This window comes from Vidua chalybeata, chromosome 12 (genome assembly GCF_026979565.1).
Source record: "Vidua chalybeata isolate OUT-0048 chromosome 12, bVidCha1 merged haplotype, whole genome shotgun sequence".
Classification (NCBI taxonomy): Eukaryota; Metazoa; Chordata; class Aves; order Passeriformes; family Viduidae; genus Vidua; species Vidua chalybeata.
The window spans coordinates 16,012,777-16,035,094 of NC_071541.1; the positions used below are offsets into that span (position 1 = coordinate 16,012,777).

Genomic DNA, 22,318 nt, shown 5'->3' on the forward strand with positions numbered 1-22,318 from the left:
TTCTCCAAAAATCCTGTACTATTTAGAGGCTCATACACAAATATCTCTGACTTTAAGCCAACATAACCACCCTTCCAAATAAGGTTAGCCCTACATGTTTTACCCATCACTCATACAAGTTAACCCATCATATCATTTTGATTAATAATGACAACCAGTCTCTCTTCTTTGCATCCCACAGGGATGAGTTCCCCATCCTGCTGTTCTTCCCAAAAAGCATCTGCTCCTAGAGCTGAAGAAGTCCATTATCTTCTAATTTGTATCTCCTCTTTCTGTCCAAACCACCAGTTTTTATCATCACTTTGGTCCAAGGGATTCAGAATTCACATTTGTCCCCTGGCCAGTCTTGTGCCACCAGCTGCTCTGAGCCACTCTGTCATTCACTTCCTCAGGGTCACCTTTTGCTTCCTACAGCTTTGATGCCAACAGCAACTATCCCATCTCACAGCCTGCTCCTCAGGCACCATCCTCACCTCATTCGCTCTCCTGTTTTCAGTTCCTAGCATTAGGAGCATAAATACACACAAGCAGCATGTGCTCAAAGGGTAGAGTTCTTTAGAGCAGAGATAATAATTTGATTTTTTCTTTTTTTGGATGTACATTTCTACTGCTGTATCATCAGCAAATGACAACTAGACTGACCAAATTTCAGCAGCTGTAGGGAAACAAAGCATTTAACTGTACTGGGGGAGGAATGTTTAACCACAGGAAGTTCACTATTTATCTCTCACTATAAACATCCTCTGCTGGAACAACTTTCACTAGGGCCTACTCAGCTATTTGTTTTTTATGTCCATGTTTACAGCCCCCTGCTTGATTCAGAGGTTACAGCAATCTGAACATCCAATGTCAAGAACAGCTTTAATTCAAACCTATTCACAGACAAAACTCTTCACAAGTGACCACAGCTATTAATAACAATATGCACTTCCAGTGCCTTCAGGTGTGACTCTGGAAGGTCACCAGAACAGTTACCTCGGCTGCACCGGTGTCACCAGCTGTAAAAGCTGCCTGCTCAGTAGGCTGCACACGGACACAACTCCTCCTCAAGGACCTTGTACTGACAGGCTGAAAGAACTGGCTCTTCAAAGCCCTGTGACAGCTAAACCCGGACACAGCTCAACAGATTTCTTCTTCCCAAGACAACAGTAGTTGCTACAACTTTTAGAAAATCACACTAAAAACACTGGTAAGTCCTTTTGTAGACAAACCTGCAGAGTCCTCAACTGGAAGTGTGTACAGTTCTGCTCATCCACCTTCTAAAAGGATAAAGACTAAAGGTAGAGCAGACAAAGGTCAGCAGCACAAACCAAAAAAACAACAACAACAAAAAAACACCAACCAAAGTAGACTGAAAGAGTTCATCTTGTTTAGCCAAGAAACTCAGAACACAGAGTGACTAACTTCACTTTTCCCACTGCAAAGCTACACTTGAGGACAAGAAAACCACTTCCACCTTGAGCTGGTATTTTTGGAACAGTATCATCTGACACAGTTACCTGAAGCAGCAAAGAACTGGAACTGGTGAGCCCAACACAGCCCCAGGTCGCCCATCTGGGCAGTCCATCCTGAGCTGCCACAGCACAGCTACAGCACCCACAGTCACACTGCCTCACCAGAACACAGGGCAACGCAGGATGCGTGGAAATCTCAGGGAAAAGGAGTCTGCAACACCCCTGCATGGGAAAAATTATGAAGTGCTCTCAGTTTGCTGAGACAAGATTGATAGTTTTATCAAGGAAAAGTAACTTTTGCTCCTTTACAGGCTGTTTGTAATTCTTACGTATCACAAATGACTGCATTATTTTTTATGGGTAGGGCTGCAAAAGGATTTTTTTAAAAAAGGCAATTTCTTTTTCTAGCAAAAAGGTTTTTTTCATTTATAAGGGGTCTTAGGCATTAAACTTACAGAGTCCTACTAAAAACCCCACAGGCATGTGAAATATTTTTTAATTTATAGTTAAGTGAAGCTAAGTAATTCTGCCAAGAAGACAATGTACATCGTCAAATTACACATGACTCATATGCAATTTTGTTCTTGGGTTTGGGGGATTTTTTTGTAAAGCAGTATCTGTGTCAGAGCTACAACAGGTATTACTCTGTTTGGAAAAGAGATGCCACATTAAGGCTAAAATGAAGCAGTCTTCTTAGCATGTTTATAAAGCACTTATACACGTTTTCTGACTCTCTTCCTATTTCAGCATTCATCTCAATCTACCATGGTTCAGATGCTGCAGTAATTCAGTTCCCACAGAAAGACACTCCTGCCTGCTTGCTTAGCACACAACAAGAGAGTTAGGGGGGGTTTGGGGTTTTTGTTGGGGGGAGGGGGTTTGGTTTTCTCTTTTAGCAAGGGCTGGACCAAAGCATGAGCAGAGAGAGCCAAGGCTGCAGCCCATGGACTCCTGCCACACCGGCAGAGCCTCAGCTCTGTCAGCACAGCCTCTTTGCATGACAAATACAAACAATTCTACACGACAAAGCCCCTTTTGTCTGCAAAACCGCCGTGTACCGGACCTCAGCTACTTAAGTAAAGGGGGGAAATGAAAGAAAGAGGGGGAAAAAAACAACCTGTGAGGCAAAGTTTGTTAATGAACTATGGTTTACAAACGCCACAGCCAAAGTCTCAGGAGGTTGATGACTTGGTTGGCTGCACCTCAAAATATGGGAAGTCATTAACTCATGGAACAGATGGGCTGACACAGCATTGGCTTTAAAGGAAAAAAAAAATACAAAAGAACACAACAATCAAAACAAGAACACTGTGACATTTTTAGGCCTCTCTCCAAGACGAATATACCGAATATAAACGCTCCCTGACACCAGAGCGTCTCACAGATAAAAAAACCCAAACAAACCCGCAGAACGCCAACAAAAGCAACCAGAAAACACATTCATTCCAGCTGAGCTTCCCTGCCTTCCGCTGGGCACAGTGCCAGCAGCTCCGGGGCTCGACCCTCCACGGGGGACCCGCGACCGCCGCCCCGGCAGCGACCGCCCCGCGGCTCGGCTCCATCCCCTGGCCCCCCGGGCCCGGCCCGTGCCGCTCACCGCCGCGCTGCGCGCTGTGCCCCGCGGGCAGCCCGTTGTCGTAGGGCTCCCACGTCTTCTGCAGCGGGTTCTGCGTGAGCTCCCGCGCCGCCGGAGCCGCCGCCATCCTCGGCCGCTCCCGGCTCCCACCGCAGTGGCGGCGGGCGGGGCGCGCCGGGGCCGCCCCCGGGGCAGGGCCGGCGGCGGAGGCCGCAGCCCCGCCGTGCCCCGGGCACACCGAGAGCCCCGCGGGAACGGCCCGGCCCTGGCAAGGGTCGTGCTGCGAGCAGGTGACTCTGCTCCGTGCTGCTGCTGCTGCTGCTGCTGCAGGGAACACCACGCCGCTTCTGCAAAACCAACCCAAAACCTAAATATAGAACGCCCAGGGAGCGGGCAGTGTGTTTTAAGTCATGCACTGAGTGAGACATTTTTCCAATTAAACTCTGTTTTGGCCTAAAGGCTAAATTAATAGCAATGCAGAAAAACATAAACCATAGGTTTCCTACATCCTATTTGGCTCCCCCCAAAAAAAAGCTGTTAACAAATGGCCCTGAGAAGCTGCAGACTAAAGGTGACACCCAGCTGTCACCTTTCCACATCACCTTTATCAGCTTTACAGCTTGGGGAAACCCACCTCATTAACTGGCCTGAGCAAAGCCCTAAAAAAGCTCAATATTTCACATATATACACCTCTCTATATGTTTTACAGAAAATAAACACAACACAGTGAAAATACAGTAGTGAAGTGCAATACACACTTTCATTATTAATCACTCCAGTATTATGACACCAGCCTAAACACAAGTGAAGCCCAGTAAGTACTTTCTTTTTTAATACTAACCAGGCTCTGATCACCTGAGGGTTATTTTTAGTCTTTCTGTTGTATTACAAGCTAAAATGTACCTTTCTAACCAACAAAAAAATCAGTTCTCAGAGACATTTGGCAAGACACCTTTCAGATACTGTTTTTCCAGAACCATGTTTGCTTGACCGGCTTTTCCCTCTGTTCCATTTCCCTCTCTCCAAGACCAATGACAGGTTTTCTCTGTAGGTGCCCTACACTATATTTTTAGCCAAGATTTTCTTCATGATTCTGTTTTGGGTCGACAGCTAACTTGGGGAGGGGCAGAGGGGCTACAAGAGTTTCATTGCAAGGGTCAGAAAACCAGGAGCAGAGAGAGGGAGGTTTCGAATTCTTAAAAGCTTCTTGGTTTCTTCTGTCAACTGTGTGTTTACTTCCAACAGCTGCCCAAAGAGGTGTGAGCAGGAACAGTTCAATCTGTGTCCCAGGTTTATCCAGAAGTCTGTCTCCTGTGCACACACGGAATGTTGCAACACACAGGACACGCGCTCCAGGGTAGAGTCCAGCAGCAGGACATCCCCACCTCACCCTCCTGTGATCACAGCAAGGCCAGCACCAAGATCCTCCAGCTTTCCTAACAACGCCTCCAGTAAAGCCAGGAGAGCCCACAATAGAGGTAATATTAACAGAAACAAGAGAGAAATAGGAACGCATTTGTAAACCACACTTCTCAGGTTTGTTTTACATACATTAAGTAGAAAACCTACTAAATCCTTCCAGCCTCTAGAAACAAAGTTTGTACTTCCTTTCTGCAAATCCACACCCTGCACAAGAACTGGAAGCCCAGTCACACAACTGCCTCGAGCCAAGAACACTGACCTGATGTTATTCATACAAGAACAGCATTTTTCAGAAGCCTGTGGGGTGAATGGTTACATTTCTAAGTCTCATCCTCAAAGCACCAGGCACAGGGCCAGTTAATCAATTCCTTTCTGCTCAGGCAGATTCAAACCAGTGGCACCTGCACAAAGCTTCAGCCAAGGGTTTGTCCAGGTGTCTGTAATAACATCAGAGGTGTTCAGAGACACCTGCTAGCCTTTGTTTCTGTGAGGCACAGAGTTCAGCTTGGGTGACGACAAGCTTATGTGATTATGTTGTATTCAAGGGTTAGTTGATTTGAGGTTTGTTTTTAAACTTCAGTGCAGTAATGAGCTATTTGATCAAGGACACAGAGAAAGCAAATACAGGTATCTTGTGCTACTCCTGAGGTCTCGTTTCAAAACATGGTTTACAAGGGCACTGCATTCACTTACCAGGAAAAGACAGAACAAGTGTTGCCTGTTAGATTCCTAATACATGACAGAGATCACCTGCTGCACAATCTCACTGGCATCAGCTGCTGTCTTAATGCAAAGGCTGGAGGAGCAGAGCTGATGCCTGCAGGTGAAAAGCTTTGTTTGCTACAGGGAAGCCATGAACAAGCCTTTAGTGCCGGGAAGGCTTTTACACAAAGCATCTGCTCTCAGGGCCATGGTGAGCAGAGAGCTTACCTGAGAAACCACCTCTGTCCAGAGGCAAAACATCAAGGGGAAGGGCAGTCTTGGAAACTGAGCTGCAGCATGGAAATAACGTGCTTGAGCCAAGTGACAAAGTTACACGCACTTTCTGGAAACAACTGACTGACAAGACAGGAAATGTAGGGTTTAATGCCTACAGCAAATGGCAATTATTTAGAGACAGGGAGAAATAAAAGAGACTGAACCAAGGTTTCAGCTTGATCCTAAAGAAATCCAACTTGTATCTGTGAACACGCTGTATCATACGGCAGCCACACAATCCAAGTTTCACAATTATGTGCAAGTAGCTTCCACGTACCTCATTTCCCTAGTAAAGGTATCATCTTTTAGTCTGACAGCCCATAAAACATCCATAAACCACACAACATCTCCTCCTCCTGTCCTTCCACCATCTCTCTGGCAGCACACACTCGCTATTTGGAACGGGGAAAGAAGATTTCCCAGTCTCCCAGGTGCCCACGGCCTCAGCACCCGAGCACACACAGCTCACCACAACCCACCCACAGGCCCCTGTGCAGCGCAGGGGATCCGGGCGAGAGCTGAGAGCCGGGAGGGATCTGCGGCACGACAACGAGACACGGGCACAGCCAGCGGTGAGTAAGGGGGTTCTGGAGCGTTCCGGCAGCTCTCCCGCACCGCCCGGGGACATCCCGCGGGCACCGGGGACATCCCGCGGGCACCGGGGACATCCCGGGGACACCCTCAGGCTCCCGCGGGTGCTGGCACCGCCCGCGCCGCCAGGCGGCGCCCTGGCCCCTCCGCGGGCACTGCGCGGGCGCCCCCTGGTGGCTGCGGCGGGTAAAGGCACCGCCCCCGACAGAGCGGGGACGGACGGACGGACACACAGCCGGGGGAGCGACCGACCGACCGACGGACACACAGCCGGGGGAGCGACCGACCGACCGACGGACACACAGCCGGGGGAGCGACCGACCGACCGACGGACACACAGCCGGGGGAGCGACCGACCGACCGACGGACACACGGCCGGGGGAGCGACCGACCGACCGACGGACACACGGCCGGGGGAGCGACCGACCGACCGACGGACACACGGCCGGGAGAGCGACCGACCGACCGACGGACACACGGCCGGGGGAGCGACCGACCGACCGACGGACACACGGCCGGGGGAGCGACCGACCGACCGACGGACACACGGCCGGGGGAGCGACCGACCGACCGACGGACACACGGCCGGGGGAGCGACGGACAGACACAGCGCTGGCCATCCCTGTGCTGAGAGCTGCTCCAAGCCCGCCGAGCCCAGGCAGTTCTCCTGGAAGGCACAGTCGCAGCCAAGTGACACCGGGATCGCCGTGCCAGGAGACAGCAAAGCTCCGCAGAACTGAAATGCAGCAGGACCTGGCTTCTAAGCATACATGGCAGAGTCAGAGTTACAGAAAGTTACTGGGAAGGAAAGCCCATCTACCAGTCCTGAGTCATTTCTTAACCCAAATGAAAAAAAAAAAAATACTAGGAGGTGTGAGTCCACACTCCGAACTAAATATCCACATTTCTTTCTAGTCATTAAACACCAACAAATTATATTTCATCATTAATCTGTTACTTCAATTTCTCTAAAGTAATTCTCCTTCCAATAAGTCATGGGATATACTTTGCAGTCCCACATTCTCAGCTATTTACTTTGACAAAACCCACAGTCCCTGACCTCTACACACACAGTTGGCAATAATCAGCTGGGAAAAACCTACATCCAAACCCTCCCTACTGCAAATGGCAGGTTACTGCTCCAGCTCGAAGTGACAAACACGAACTAGCTTAAATTATCCCATCTTAAGACCAGCATCTGCATTTTCTACATCTGGCAATAGTGAGAGGGGGACAGATCAGAGTTCAAGTTCTTATCCCCATTTGAGAAGGCACAAAGACAGGGCTGTGAGGCTCCCCACTCACAAGTACTCAAAAATTTGACAACACCCCTAGCACAGCACCAGTTTTGTTTCAGCACAAATTGAGAAGACACAAAGGAACACAGACCTTGCAATAATCATTACATATGGCTGCTATTCAAGAAATACAGACACACACCAGCACAGCCTTCAGCCATACATCTTACATATCCAGCTTTGACACCCATCCAAAGCTGCCCAGTTTCACATGGATTGGCTGGCTCTGACCAGCTAACAGCCTACACTGCATCACAGTGTTTGTATAAAGGAGACAGGATAATTCCTGTTCAACTTGTAATTGATTTTCTCTTTCAATGAAAAGAAAAAAAAAACCCAAAAATATTTCAAATGTACCTTCAGTAGGCTGGCAGTCCTTCATTGGCCAAAATCTATGCAGCTGGAAGCATCACCTCAGGACAGCAGCTATCTAATTTATACCAGGCTGTTACCACACTGCAAGCCAATGAGAGGAGTCAGTGACCACACACAAGTATGCTTCACCCTTTCTGTTCACAAGTAACAACAGTCCAGCATTTCAAAACTGGGTTTCAGGTGCAATGGGAGAGATTTCTCCCCACTCAGCTGATGTGAGGCACATTGCTGATGGGGTTTTTTTGACCAAGTATTTGTTGGGGGGCTCTTATATGGTGAAAAGACTTGTAAATGCACCCAGTTTCTGCTATAATGACCAAACCTACTGCAGAGCAGCTGGGACACTTGGCCTGTTCTGTCACATCCCTTGTTACACTAAGACCTCAGCAGGGAACAGACTGCTCTCTCCTCCAGCTAATTCCCATATTCCTGAAGTGCAGATCAAGCCTGGCAGGTTTTTCCTCCCTGTGCAAGAGAAGTCCCTAACAAGCTGCCTAGAACACAGTGCCCTTCTGCTGAGGATGTTGTGACCTCTGTAAGCCAGGCACTAACCCAGCCTCGCTATTCAGCTGCCAAGGAGACCCAGAGATGAAGGAGCTGCACCACAAAAAGCACCTCTCTTCCTCCCTGGGCTGCTCCTGAGCTCCTGGATGATGATACAGAGTATGCCTTGGGAACAGTCATCTTCCACAAGAGATCCCCCAGGAGCTAAAAGCTCCCCAGAGAGCTTCCCACAGAGAACAGAGTAAGCTCTTTCCCATTCAGAGCTTAGCAAGCACAATGAGCAATCAAGGCAGAGAGGTGCAATGCTGGCTTAGCAGAGTGACACACACTGACTCACACCTTCTCAGTCCAGGCTCTCAGGACATTTTGTTACACCAGCTTCTTAAGACTTCCCATCTCATCAAGGCCACCTATGGTTCCCTCCTCAACCCAGAAGTGCCATCTTCCTTTTTGTTTTCCCACAGTCTAATGTCCCAGGAGTCAACCCAGCGAAAAATAACAAATAGCCCACTAAGTCCCCAAAAATTTCAAGCATCCCACATGACAGGTTCAGCAGGTTCCCCAGACCATCTCCACAGGTCCTTCCATTTGGGACTTGATTCCAAACAAACTGAAATCACAAGGGCCAGGCCTTGTGATACACAGCCCTAGCACTTCCTTCAATTCGTCTGAGCAACAAGTAAGTTTTATTAGTGGCAACATCCACTCCATATCTTATTTCCTATCACTGCCTAAAGGGAAGATGTTCCAGCTGTCTTGGAGGAGACTGCTACCCCAAAGACAAGCAAAAAGCCATTAAGAATTCAGAAGTAAAGCAAGAATCTGCCCTCAGCAAGACACACCTTCAGAAATTATTTTGTAAGAGTTCATTTTACTACCAGACTTCATGGCTACAGATCAATCTATCAAAGAGATTGATAACAAATACCCAGATGTAATCATGCTTTAGATGAGAATAAGGACAAGAAAATTCTTCACTGCTAACTGGGGAATAGATTTAAACACCCAAGATCCCACACAGACAAAGCCATATAAATACAGATACTAAAGAGATTCCTTGAGCTGAAACAAAATATTCCTCAGCATAGATAAGGAAATTCATCCAAACAGAAAATGTTCGTGTCAGGTAAATCAGCAAGAAAACAAGCTCCTATCTATTGCAACAACCACCAACACATCTGATACAAGGGAAGATCTGACAGGGTTTGGGCCCTCAGAAGCCTCACACCACATTGAGAGACAGATAATTCCCACAGCAATTTGCTTTTATGGTATTTTCCTCATTGTCTACTGAAACATCAGAGTTATTCATGGTGCATGCAAAGCAATGAGGCAGCCCTGACAGCAGAGTTCATGTGTGGCTGGATTCCAGCACAGGTGTGCTTTCCAAACCATGAGGACCCCACCATCAGGAAATAAGCACCAGCCACACAAAGGTTTTATTGTCAGAATTGTACCAATAAACTCTTGGATCGCTTTCTACAGAACTCACTCCTTGCACTGCAGGCACATAAACTTTATTAGGGGAGATATCTGAGATTACTTGGGGAGACAGAGCTGATCAGCAGAACATCATCTCACCAACACGTGGATTGCACGAGAACCCCAGAGCAAACACTGAGACTCACACACAGCAATATCAACTAAAAAAAATATACATCTTGCAATACTGTCACTCTGTTCTTTGTTATCTTCACGTGAACCATTCCTCAAGGCATGGTCACTCAGAGTATTTTCCTTATTCCCAAGAATATAAATACGTTAGCCTAGATGTTTATCACATTTCAGAAGAAGTGATCTCTTTTAAATGTGGGAGAAATTTAATGTCAGGAGATAAACTCTTTTGAAGAGATGCTGTTGTTTTCACACAAGGAAGTTTCCTGTGGTAAGCCTGCTATTAGGGGTAGATTTAAGGCTAGCCTGCCTTAATTCTGTTTGTTAAATCTGAAGCACTAATCACTAAATCTTTACACCTTCAGTCCAAGCAGTCCCCTCCCATTTTTCCCTCTGAGAGAACACTGAAATTATTTCCCTAAAAAACAGGGAAGATCCTCAAGTGGTGCTTCCAGCTATTGCTTAAAACTATTCCCATCATCACAAAGTTGAGCAACATTTTAAATCTTCCTGTTATGATGCAACGTAAAGGAAGATGGCATCCATTATTCATGTTTTCTGAGTGCAACCCAGTGTTGAAAAACCCTTTGTAGATAAACCCTCTCTCTGTATACCAGGGACTCCAAACTATTTACATGAGGGGGCCAGTGCTTGTAAGAAGTGCAGAAAGAGGACACCAAAACACCCAGCATTTGCACAAATTGCCTATTTACATTCACACGTCCAGAGGTTAAGTGGAAATCCCGGGTTTCCAAGATGGCAAGTGCACTGAGGAGAGTGATTCCTGCACACTGTTCTGGTAGAACCTGATGTTGTTACTACAGCAGCAGCACAGCCAGCCTGGCACAGCCTGGCACAGCCTGGCACAGCCCCTGCACCCCCGGACAGTCCCCACCGCAAGGGTGGCACAGCTGCAGTCACCTGACAGCCTGATTTAACCAGGGAAAACAAAAGGCTGGGTTAATCTGTAGTGCTTGAAAGAGAAGGGAACAGAGAAACACACCTGCATCCACGGGGATGTCTGCCTTTGTGCCTCTTGAATCTGCTGGAAAACAATCTGTGCTAAGCAGTGTGAAAGTGCCTCTATCACCTCAGAGCTCTCTATTCCTTTTCAGCCAGCAAGCATATCAGAAAAGCTCCCCAGCTCCACGTTTGAGTGTGCAGGTATGAGCAGTAATGTAATTAAAGGGAGCACAGGGAAGGGACTGACAGTTTTACTTACAACAGACAGCCCTTATCCAGGCTGACAGGCTTATGAATTATGCTCAGCTACTTTTGTATTAGATATTTTAACACTGCTGGTGTATACACATCCTCTCTCCTGTCACTCAGCTAGGATCCTATGAATCCCACTTGCTCATAACAGTAGGTTTAGGCTGCCAAATAAAAAAAAAAAAAGATAAAACAAGGGCAGCTGCCATCTCAGGGTAGAACTAAAACACTTTATGCCACCTTTAAAACCAAATGCTATCAACTGACTTCAGAAGTACAATTCTACAAGAGCTGTCACTTCAAAGGAAAACATCTGTAAAAACTTACTACATGAGTTAGGGGAGTTGTCTGATGAGATGAAAAAGGAGAATATACTGACAACAAAGGGTATACAAAATTTGCATGCGATTTAAATGCACGAAGTACACCAAATTAATTTTTAAAAAATCTTGAAGGCTCCGGGACAGAGCTACCTATCAGATAGCAGCACTTTAAAAGACAAGAGATAAGAGAGTCTGGGAAGCACCACCCGGGATTTGGGGTGTGAAATACGGGATGACTGATGGGGAGCTCCGAGGGGAAAAGGCAAGAAGGAAAACAGCCACCGGGCTGGGAGACAAACCCTCGGAGGTGTAGAGTGAATCTGTGAGTCACCAGCACTTAATAGAAGCTGAAGCCATGTGAACGCCTGGAAAAGGGCACAGGGAGACAAGAGCAAGACAAGGTCAAACCCTGGGAGGAGGAGGAGGAAACGCTGGACCAGGAGCAGGGAAGAACATCACCAGAGAAAGAACAACAGCTCACTGGAAGCAGCAGTGACTGTGCAGAGAGGTCCTGCAGAACAGGAACAAAACAGGGGCCTGCAAACATTTCAGTGACATAAATAACAGAGAGAAGCTCCCAAAGCAGCCCTGGGACAGCAGAAGGGAAGAGGGGGTACAACCTCACCTTGTGAGAGGGACTACACCTCACTGAGAGCCAGAACAAATTTTAAAAAGGGGGACAGGAGTTAAAGGTCCAGCAGAGGATAGTCCAGCCTACCTTAGAGATCAGGTAGGTCACTGAGGGAAAAGCCCATGGCAACGGAAGCAAGAGCAAAGAGAAATGGGCCCAAAGTCCTCTCAGTTACACTTGGGTTCCTGCATGGCCCACAGCAACAGCAAAGCAGGGTTTGTGAAAGCAAGGAATAAATCCGTCTGGAAAGCCAGCATGGAAAACTGACACTGACACAAGGAGGAAAACAACTCACAGCATATGCGATGCCAGCTGCTGCTGGAAATATTCTTAAGCTCTGTGAAAAAGGAGGGTATTCATCCAAATAAAAATACAAGCAAACCAGAGCAAAGCTTCTCAGAATCTACCAGTGACAAAATTTATAATAAAAGCAAAAATTCATCTTAATTTGGCAAACTGCAATCAAGTCAGGTAGGCTAAACAGCACTAAAGGGGAAAAAAATACAGGCCAGACACACAGATCTGAATTGCAGTGAATCTCAGTATTCAGAGCCTCCAGGGCAGATTTCTCATTTTCTGTGCATTTTGCAAGTAGACCTAGATGGCCTATCAGCTTCCTGAGACTAACAGGATCAATGTGCAAATGAGGAAGCTTAATAAGAGTAATAAAATTATGACAGCCAAAATAATCAGATTTACAGAATGCAGACAGGCTAAACAGCACAAGTGCTACACATTAAATTCTTGCAAGGGGAAGCATTCACCAAGTGAGGCTCCAGCATAACGTTAGTAAAGAAAGCGTCTCTTTAAAATAAACCAAAAAAAAAAAGCAGCCCACCTGAGTTATCTTTGTATTTTGAAAAAAATAACTTTGGTTCAGCACAAGTGTGTCCCTAGAGAAAATACAAAACATTGTTCAGGTGCACAGAAGGCCATACCCCACCACAAACAGCATAAGGGACAGCCTTTGGCACCAGAATGTGTAAAAACACATTCCAAAATCTAAATATCAATTGAAAGCCAAGAAGGATACAAAAATAGCAAACAAAGCAAGGGAATCAGAAGCAAATGAGCCCAGCAGCCCTCACCTCCAGAGAAACACCAGCTGTCCAGGACTGCTGGCTCCAGACACCCCAGCCTGGGTCTGTCTGTGCCTGAGGGTCCCCCCGCACCGCCAGGGACATCTGAACCTCCTTTCACACAGGATAGAGGTCTCAGAAACATTAGTCTTCCACATTTTAATGAAAACTGGCTAGCAGGAGTGAAGAGGTGCCCTACCAATGCTCCCAGGACACACAGTGCTTTGAGCTGGTCCCATCAGACCTGGGACTGACACCAGACGAGCCCAAATCCCTGGAACTGGGGAAGAAAAATCAGTTAAAACCCAAAGACATAAATCTGTGGGAGATATTTCTTCCAGAACTGCTAGGATTTTTAAGCTCCTCTACTCTAATCCCCAAATGGAGCATTTCTCAGGGCAAAATAAAGAGGAATCTGTGAGATTGATCTCCCACCAAAAATGAGTAATGACTTCAGCAGTAACAGGGCTGCTCCCCCATCAGTCCACCTCTCACATGCCATCTGACATTTTCTAATTACAAGAGGTCATGAACCCCTGAAATCTTCTCATTGTGTTGGGGAACTCAGTTTCACATGGGTAGCAGAAAAAAAATACAAAGCTTTTTTTTTCCCCCCTCCTTAATGCAGATGGTAAATGCTGCACAGCTCAAGGATATCAACAGGGTTCCCATGAACAACAAATGTCTCTTGTTATTAACCAACAACATCAATTAGATTTCCAGGGATATATGGCCATAAATGGAAACTTAAAAGGAAGGAAAAGCCAGCCTTAAATCCAAAGAGTGTCAGTGGTCATTGGGCAGAAGCAGTTTCAGACCACTCACAGTGGTTGTGCTCCCTAAGTCCAAAGAGGGGGTGTAATCATATAGAAGCTTTTAGGTATAACAAATCACCACAAATATTCTGTCTTTGCATATTTCGATTTAAACTATCCACTGGCAAAGTGTACCTAACCCAGACATGAGGATTTCTTGCTTTTTAGGGAAACCTCCCCATTTAGGCACCGAAAACATGCAGGATCAAACCGAGCCTCTGCAGCGCCAGCTCAGAGCCAGACAGCTCACCAAGTCTGCTGCTGTGTGCCCTGGAGAAATCCCTCACGTGGGAACCCGCTGCCAGAGCAGCAGCACCACGAGTGGCTTTTCCCAGCCTGGCAGGAATAGCACGTCCCAGCCATTTTTAGGCACGTCCCAGCCATTTTTAGGTGTCACTCTGGTGACAGGCACGGAGCCCGCAGCAGATGCGGGGCTGTTGTGAGGCTCTGCTCCTGCTCAGAGGAGAACAGTGCCAGGAGCCTGGGTCACACAGCTCCCCCGGCAGTGCCCAGGCTCAACATGTGTGAAGCCAGCTCCGCACAAAGACAGGGCGCCATGCAGAAACAGAAGGAAATGTTTTAAAAATAGCCACTCAGGAAGGAGTTCGGGCAACTCTAGCTCACCTTCAGAGTCAAAAAGAGGCAAGAACTCAAAACCCTTTATTCACCTTTTTTGGTTTTTATTTTTTCCTACATTTTCCTACTTGTGCATGGCCTGTAAACAATATAGTAACATACTGAATCACCTGGAAACTAATGCCATGCAGGCATTTCAGATATCCGAGTGCAGAAATTACAGCTTTAAATTCCACGTTTCAATGTAGCAGGGACATCATTCCTACAAGGGCACCCATGACAAATCCATCCCGTTTTATTAATAAAACATTTGCAAAACATCCTTTTTATCCATCACATGGATACAAGTCAGTTGCAATTAAGAGACTCATCATCTGTGTTCATGGCAGCTCAGGGCTTCAGGATTAATTCCAGAGCATTACTTCAGACCCTTAAATGTTGCAGACACCAACACGCAGGACAGTCCCTCACGCAGCAGCTTCTCAAATGAGAGATAAGTTTGGCAGAATCAAAACACAACCCTAAAGGCACCTAAAACTGCACTGTTGTAATAGCACAGGTAAGTTGACATATTTTACTCAAAAAAACCCAATAATTTCTTCTCTTTGCATGGACACAAATTCACAGGCTCAGCACATCAGAGTGATTTTGGAGAAAAGAAGGTTCTGGGAGGTATCAGAGCACCTTCCAGTGCCTAAAGAGAGCTGCAGAGGCACTTTTGACAAGGGCACGGAGTGGCAGGACAAGGGGGAATGGCTTTAAACTGCCAGAGGGCAGGGCTAGATGGGATATTAGGAATAAATTCTTCCCCGTGAGGCTGGGGAGGCCCTGGCACAGGTTGCCCAGAGAAGCTGTGGCTGCCCCATCCCTGGAAATGTCCAAGGCCAGGTGGGATGGGACCTCAGCAGCCTGGAACAGTGGAAGGTGTCCGTGCCCAGGCAGAGGGTGGGATGGGATGAACTTTAAGGTCCCTTCCAACCCAAACCATCCTGTGATTTTACTTGCCCAGGTCAGCACCTCAGCAGGTAACAGGTACAGTACGTCTGGAGATTAGGATTCATAATCAGTGAGTGATTACAAAACTTAGGGCCAGGTCTTGGCAGGCACACAGGAACAAGGCTGGTTTAGAAGGAACCCCGGCCCCACGCTGGAGCCTTGTCAGAGCAGCCCAGGCCAGAGCTGCCCCTGCCCCTCTGCACGACCAAACCATGCCCAAAACCAATCCACCACTGCTGGAAATAACAACCTGTGTGAAGCAACACGGGGCTCTCTCCTGCAGCCCCACTTTAAATGCTTGGTAAAAATCTAGTGAAATCAGGAATCAACCTAAATTACTTAATTTTAGACACTGCAGAGCCCAACTAGACAGTCTAGGGAGTTTGGAGTTGATTATTCTCTTTTACTGCCTTTCACAATTTAATTACTTAACCTCTTATGGTCTCAGACACTGCAAGCCAAGCACTTTGCCTGTGAGAAAAGGTTAACAGACTAATTATTTATCTTATAATGGGCAAAAATGGCTTCTAGGGAAAACCAGTGCAGACCCAAGGAACCCTGCACTTCTCAGGCTCACAGCCGGTGCCTCCTCACTTGTATTTTGACAATTTTTACCCTTTCTACTACACTGACCTTGTGACTCTTCCCAAGAAGCTCCACCCAGGGTGTGGGGCCACAAGCTTACACCATATTCAACAACTTAAAGCAAACGAAAAAAGAGAAACAGAACAAAACATATAGAGTGGGAAGCTGGGAATACTCCACCAGGTCATTTCTTCCAGAAGGCCAAAGCATTCCCCAAATATGTGATCTTTTCCAGCACTTCAAGTCTAAGATTTATATTTATCTCAAGGGAAAATCTGTGGGCAGCAAACGCAGAGGTTAAACCCCAAGGAAACCATGCAAGTCCAGTGAGCCATTCAGAACACATCCATAGTGCTTCACCAGCAATTAAATACTGTCCACAAGTTGGATTTACCAAATCTCTTACTCATAAATGCAGAAGGAACATTGACGCAATCAAATTGAGAAAAATATTGTTGCAACCAGGCTGATTTTTTTTTAATTGGATGGATGATACATTAAAAAAATGAAGTGTTACAATCGCTCAATTCAACAACATCCTGCTGTTGGTAAGGGTTATATTTATAAATCAGACCATTTTCATAACAAAATGTCCTATTTCATAGCAGATCCTTCCTTTGAATGACCTCAAGAAAGTTCTGAAACCAAATCCTCCCCAAAATGCTCTCAGCTTTGGGTCCTCATCCTGCACAGCTATCCCTACATGAATGCTCTCATTAGATGATGCACTGATTTAAAAGGACTGGCATCTTATGTAAATGGATGTTACTGCCTTTAATTGCAGCCATAATTATGGGAGTGCCTCGGAACTGAGTAAGGTCACATTAAGCAAACTTATTGGAAACTTTGCAAACTGCTCTGCAACATGCTGGACGAGCACCAGGAGAACCACAACGGGCATTTATTCAGTCCCATCTTCAGCTCTAGGCAAAGCACTACAAAATCAATAATGTATTTATGGGACTGCTCCAAGTTATAGCTGGTTTAGTATGTTTTTGCCTCAAATGAACTGGTTTCTCTGGCATTTGCCAATATAAAAAGTTTGATTTAGAATTAACGTCTTTAAGTATTGAAAAATCTTAAAGAGTTTTCATGTGTCTTCAAGTATTAATGTCTTTATTTTTCCTCCTCACATCTCAGAGTGCCACACGAGCACCAAGGGACCTGCTACAAAGCCAAGAAGGAGCCAGGGGTTGACAAGAGCAGCAAGGGCAGTATGCAATTCCCCTGGCACAGCCAACAAATCCCTGCTCATGGAAGACACCAGCACAAGCATCGTGGGAATGACAGAAGGGGCAGCGAAGGGGTTTTTGTTCAGCCACAAAGCAATGGCCATCAGCACCTTTCAGCAGCTGAATGGGGGTCCCCCTGCTAGTCCGAGAGGTTCTGAAACGCCATCCCCACTGAAAGCCCTCTCCGTGCCCTGGGGTGGTGTGGAGGAAGCAGGCAGCTGCCCACTGTAAGGCTGGCAGAAGCAAAGGGATGGCTGTAAACAAGAGCAAGCCCGTGACTCACTGGGCAGGAGCCACAGCCACTGTGCACCCGGTGACACCCAGTTTTGTGTGGCACCGGCCAGCTCGGGCTCCTGGTCCCGTTACCAAACCCGAGTACAGCACCCTCACTGCCACATCCATCTCTGCCTCCCCATCCTGCCCCACGGCAGCAGCACCGCCCGGTTTATCTCCCAGCCTACATAATACAATTTTCCTAAGAAGTGGGGAAATTATATCCAAGCATAACCATGACTAAGGCTACGGGCAGAAGTTTTGGTGCGCTTGCATCACAGCTGTCACCCTGTATTACACAAAGTGCCTGACAAACACGCCAGACCTCGGTCCCCAGGGAGAGCCAGCCCTTTCCAAGGAAGGCCCCAACGAGCCAGCAGCCAAATCTCACGAAGGAAGATAAAAAAGGTGCAGATTATGTGCTTTTTATGGAGTCGCCCTTAGGAATAAGGGAAGAAAAGCTAACCAGTTAGCTCAGTATTTGCCAGAGCACTGCTTTTACACCCTTCCTCGGCAAATGGAGAGCACCAAGGCTTGGAGGAGTGAGATGAAAACCCGCCTTCCTACAGACAGTTGGAAAAAAAAAAGTCCATCACAGCACAGCAATCTCCAAAAATAACTCGACAAGCAAACAGCTGCTGCTACACTACGATTCCCTCTTTCCACGCCACATCTCCCAACCCTTCCTTCACCCAGGGCTGCTCCAGCAGAACCCGCAATTCCCATTTCCCACCGGCCGAGCTTTCCGAGATGCCGGGCACCCTCACTCCTCGGTGGAGCCGGGAGGAAAAACCCCGACCAGGGCTGCAGGAAAACACCACCTTCCCCGTTCAGCCCTGCCCTGACCGCGCGCGGGTCTCTCGGGGGCCGCCCCGCGGGTGGGAAGCCGGGGGCGGGAGGGGAGAAGCGGCGGCGCGGCCCCGCTCCCGCGGGGGCCCCGGGGGTCCCGGGGGTCCTACCTCGGCAGCGCCGGCCCTGCGGGCAGCGGCCGCGGCGGCGGCAGCCCCACATGGGCGGCGGGCTGGGCTCCGCTCCGGCGGAGGCTGGCACGGAGCGCAGGGCCGCGGGGAGCCCCGCGGAGCTGCCCGCGGGTGTGCGCGCCCCGCGCGGGGCGGGGCGGGGCGGAGGGACCGGCCCCGGGCAGCCCCCGCCCCGCCGGGAGCCCCCGCTCCGCCCCGCGGCCCGCGGGCTGCGGAGGGGTTTGGGGGAGCAGCTCCCGCACCGCTGTGCGGGCACGGCCGCGGAACCTCCGCACCCCCCGCACCGCACCCCCCGCACCGCACCCCCTGTACCCCCCGCACCCCCTGCACCCCCCGCACCGCACCCCCTGTACCCCCCGCACCCCCTGCACCCCCCGCCCCGCACCTCCTGCACCCCCCGCACCCCCTGCTCGCACCGCTGCGCGCCCCATCGCCCGCTCCCTGCCGCGACCGCGGCCGTCCCTCCGCTGTCTGCTCCCCGGGGCTTCGTGTTTTGTTAAGACGAAATTTAAAATAAACAAATTGATAAGTCAAAATCAAGTAGACGTGAGGGAGGTGGGCCGGCTGTAGCCATTTTGGAGAGCTGGGTGTGGATGCAGCCGGGGGCAGGGGGTGAGGGCCGGCAGCGGCCGGAGGGACGGGGCTCTGCTCGGCTGCAAGCCCTCGGCCAGGCTCAGCAGCACCCGCGCAGCTTCTCCGCGGAGCCAGAGGTGACCCGGCGCTGACCCAGCCGAGCTCACCCCGCCGACAGCGTCAGGCAGGGCAAGGAGAGGAGCCAGGGCCGGGATCCACCCCCAGGGAGCCGGAGCGGTCCCGGTGAAGCCAGTCTGGGCACACAGAGGCTCTACGTGCGCTCAGGGCACAGGCGCCCAGCCGCTCCGGGCTGCAGATTGCGCTGCCCTTGCCATACGGCATCCCTGAGGACACACACGGCATTCCCCGTGACACAAGCTTGAGCTTAATGACAAAAATCCTCTAGGTCTTTATACCGTCCTCGGGGTGATACTGAAGTGCGTTTGTTATGTTGTTCAGGTTGGGACACGTTATTTTTGTGGTTGCCTTTCCTCACGGCTCTGTAATTTTGTTAGACTGTCCCCCCGAGGCAGGCATGAAAGAAATGGGTGTGTGCAGAAGCTTCAGAGCTGTTATCACGCTGAGTGTCCTGCACTGGGGTGAGGAGCTGGAGAGGCAGCACGGTGCTCAGGAGAGTTATCTGACCGCCTGTGCCTTTGGCCTGCAGAGATAGGCAAGCACAAGTGTGGGGAGGGGGAAACACCACTGCAGATGAGAGAGGGGCCAAACAGAAAATGAAGGAAGATTAAGGAAGCATCAGTCTAAATCCACTTACTAGTGAAAAATCAGTAATAATTCCCCTTTTAAGATGAAAATGGTCAACACGAGCAATGGAGTTAAGGGGGGTTTTTTTTCGGTTTTGCGTAAAATTCACATGCAAATTTTCTTTACTTTGTTAGGATGTCTTTTCATTTACCGACACACCTCCATCCTGCATCCCAAGTTGCCTCCAAGTGATATAGTTTTCTCCAAGTTCACTTAGAGTAAACTCCAAGTTTTCTGTCTGGGCAGCTGGTTTCAGACCCACACTGGCAACATCAGCATTATAACTATGTTGGCTCTGCTTGGGCATCACCTGATGCTTTAAAACTTCAGCTAATAAAGTACAACTTCGGAATTGCTTATAGAAATTAAGCCACATGAAAGAAAGGCTGGTTTGTTGGTGTGGGTTTTTTAGACAAGGAGTATTGCATGCTTATCTGCAGGTGATGATGTCTCCTGCAATGAGGAAACTCGGCAGGATGCCTGGTATCCCTTCCTTCACGTGTGTGTGTGGTGACTCAGAGCAAGGACTGGGTTGCTTTGGTCTGAGACCAGACCCCTACTGCTTCTCCAATGCTAGGCTGTCACAGCTGAGGGCAAACACAAGAGAAAAGCGTATCACTGTTGGTGCAATGCTGGGGAAAATTCCTTTTCTTCCGGGGAACTGTCAAAGATCCAGCTCCTTGTGCAGCCCCTAGAGCTGAACGGCTTCTCGAGGTGCCATAGTGCAGGTGTTGGGTCTGTGGAGATGGAAGTCACCTGTGTCACCTTCTGGACAGTACTTGATCCTTATTAACTCTCTATGATTTCATCTGGAGTATTAACGACTAATTTGCCTTATCTTCTAAGGACCTCAAGTGACTTTACATAACTGTGGCCTTTTCTACATTAGCAAACTTTGTTGTCCACTGCAAAGAGCATGAAGGAGTGGGATGATGTGTGGGTACTCAGAGCCACCATATCCCTGTGCTGTTCTGTAGCAGAGCATTTGTCACTGACACGGATGGCACAGCTCAAAACTGGGTTGAGTTAACTCTGCTTCTGGTCACCAACTGCTTCCAGCTTGAAGCAAGGGCCACTGGAGTTGTTTGAGAATTTCTCTGAAAGAAATATACAATTCTGAGCCCTGGGATAGGAGAGAGGCCCTTTGTTTCATCTGCTCTCCCCGTGAAACATCTTTTAGTCACAGTTTCTCGGCTTAGTGAAACATTATCCCTGTTTTATTTAAAAAAAAAAAAAAAAAAGCAAAAAAGATTTTTTTGCAGCTGGCGTGAAGCAGCAGGTAGTGAGGCACAGCCAGAAATGGAGCTCAGAGGGCTGGGCACTGCAGCAGCTCACCCTCCTGTCCTTGGCCAGAAAAACAAAGAAAATCCAACAAAACCACCCATCTGCAAGGATTCCTTACAGCTTGATGTTGGTGAAAAGGTTCAGAGTGACCCCCCTGCCCCACTGGGCAGCGAGATGTGGCTCAGTGTCAGCCAGAAACCTCCACTCCTTCTGGCAGAACAAAAGGTGCCGAGCAGCAGCGGTGCAGGCAGCCTCTAACCCTGCCCTGCTGCTGGCAGAGCCTCACGGGGCACCAAACAGCCCTTTCTGCCTGTGCTTTTTCTCTTCTGCTTAACCAGGTTTATCCTCCTCCACAGCATTTTTTCCAAGGTGGGAAGGCACACCTTGGCCTTTGTGTGCAGCAGCTGCCTCCCACAAAAGCTGTACTGCAGGGTCCTAACTGTGCAGAGGACTTCAGTGTTCCTAAAAACAAAGCACATTAAATCACTGATAAACCAGTGCGAGTATTAACAGCAAAACTTGCTAGAAATCTTGGGTTTTGATCAAGATCTGTGTAGCCAACCACTAATGAGGTTGTTGAGATTTTGTCCAAATTGGTGAGGTGAAGTTAATTTGGCAAGTGGAACTAGGAACAGATTCATGAGGGGAAAAGAATAAATCTGATAATTCATTTGCATTTAGGAGAACTCAGCAGGAGAGAAGCCTGTTCAAGGTAAACTCACAGTTTCTGCCTGGGATGTTTGACCCTTGCTTGTTCTTGGATAAACTGAGCAAGCAGGGTCATCTATTTGGAAAATGTTTGACTTAGTCCTGTGCCTTTCTCAAAAATAATTAAATTGGAAAAATTGCTGCACTTACAGGCCTTGGAAAATATTTTTCCCTGCATGTGGCTTTGTGGTTTCAAAGAACTGAAGAGAAGGCCACAAAAAATACATTTTTCCTTCAGCTGCTTGGCAAGGGAAATCATCTGATGGGGCTTATCAGAGCAACATGGCTGGGGCAGGCCTGCACTGCCTGGGGACACCAATCCTATTGACTGTGTTTTTCACAGGTCACATTCCTCCTGCTCTAATGTGAGCCAATAAGTTTTACCTCTGGATGACAATAATTTAAAATTATTGGATTTTTGTTCCTCAGCTTCATTGGGAGGTTTCAGCTGTTGGGTGCTTTGTTAAATTCCT

At 48.3% G+C, this 22,318-nt stretch overlaps 1 protein-coding gene and 1 long non-coding RNA gene across 9 annotated transcripts in view; one reads left to right on the forward strand and one right to left on the reverse strand.

Annotated features, from left to right (window-relative positions):
• The window catches only part of LOC128794122 (6-phosphofructo-2-kinase/fructose-2,6-bisphosphatase 4), a 50,846-nt gene extending 32,267 nt beyond the window's left edge, over window positions 1-18,579 (reverse strand). For 4 of the 8 annotated variants that reach the window (XR_008432997.1, XM_053953773.1, XM_053953772.1 and 1 more), the window contains exon 1: window positions 3,052-3,214. Coding sequence is in view for 5 of the 8 variants with exons in the window: in XM_053953773.1 (XP_053809748.1) it covers window positions 3,052-3,157 (106 nt within the window). In the remaining 3 variants the exon portion in view is untranslated. Of the gene's footprint in view, window positions 1-1,499; window positions 1,530-2,858; window positions 2,928-3,051; window positions 3,215-5,910; window positions 6,003-18,494 lie in introns of those variants that run through there. The other 4 variants (XM_053953774.1, XM_053953776.1, XM_053953775.1 and 1 more) reach the window with 4 other exon arrangements.
• On the forward strand, window positions 3,715-5,886 carry LOC128794124 (uncharacterized). Its single transcript, XR_008432998.1, has 3 exons — window positions 3,715-3,845; window positions 4,277-4,509; window positions 5,814-5,886. It is a non-coding gene; the product is annotated as an uncharacterized LOC128794124 (long non-coding RNA).
• Window positions 18,580-22,318: the final 3,739 nt, after the last annotated feature.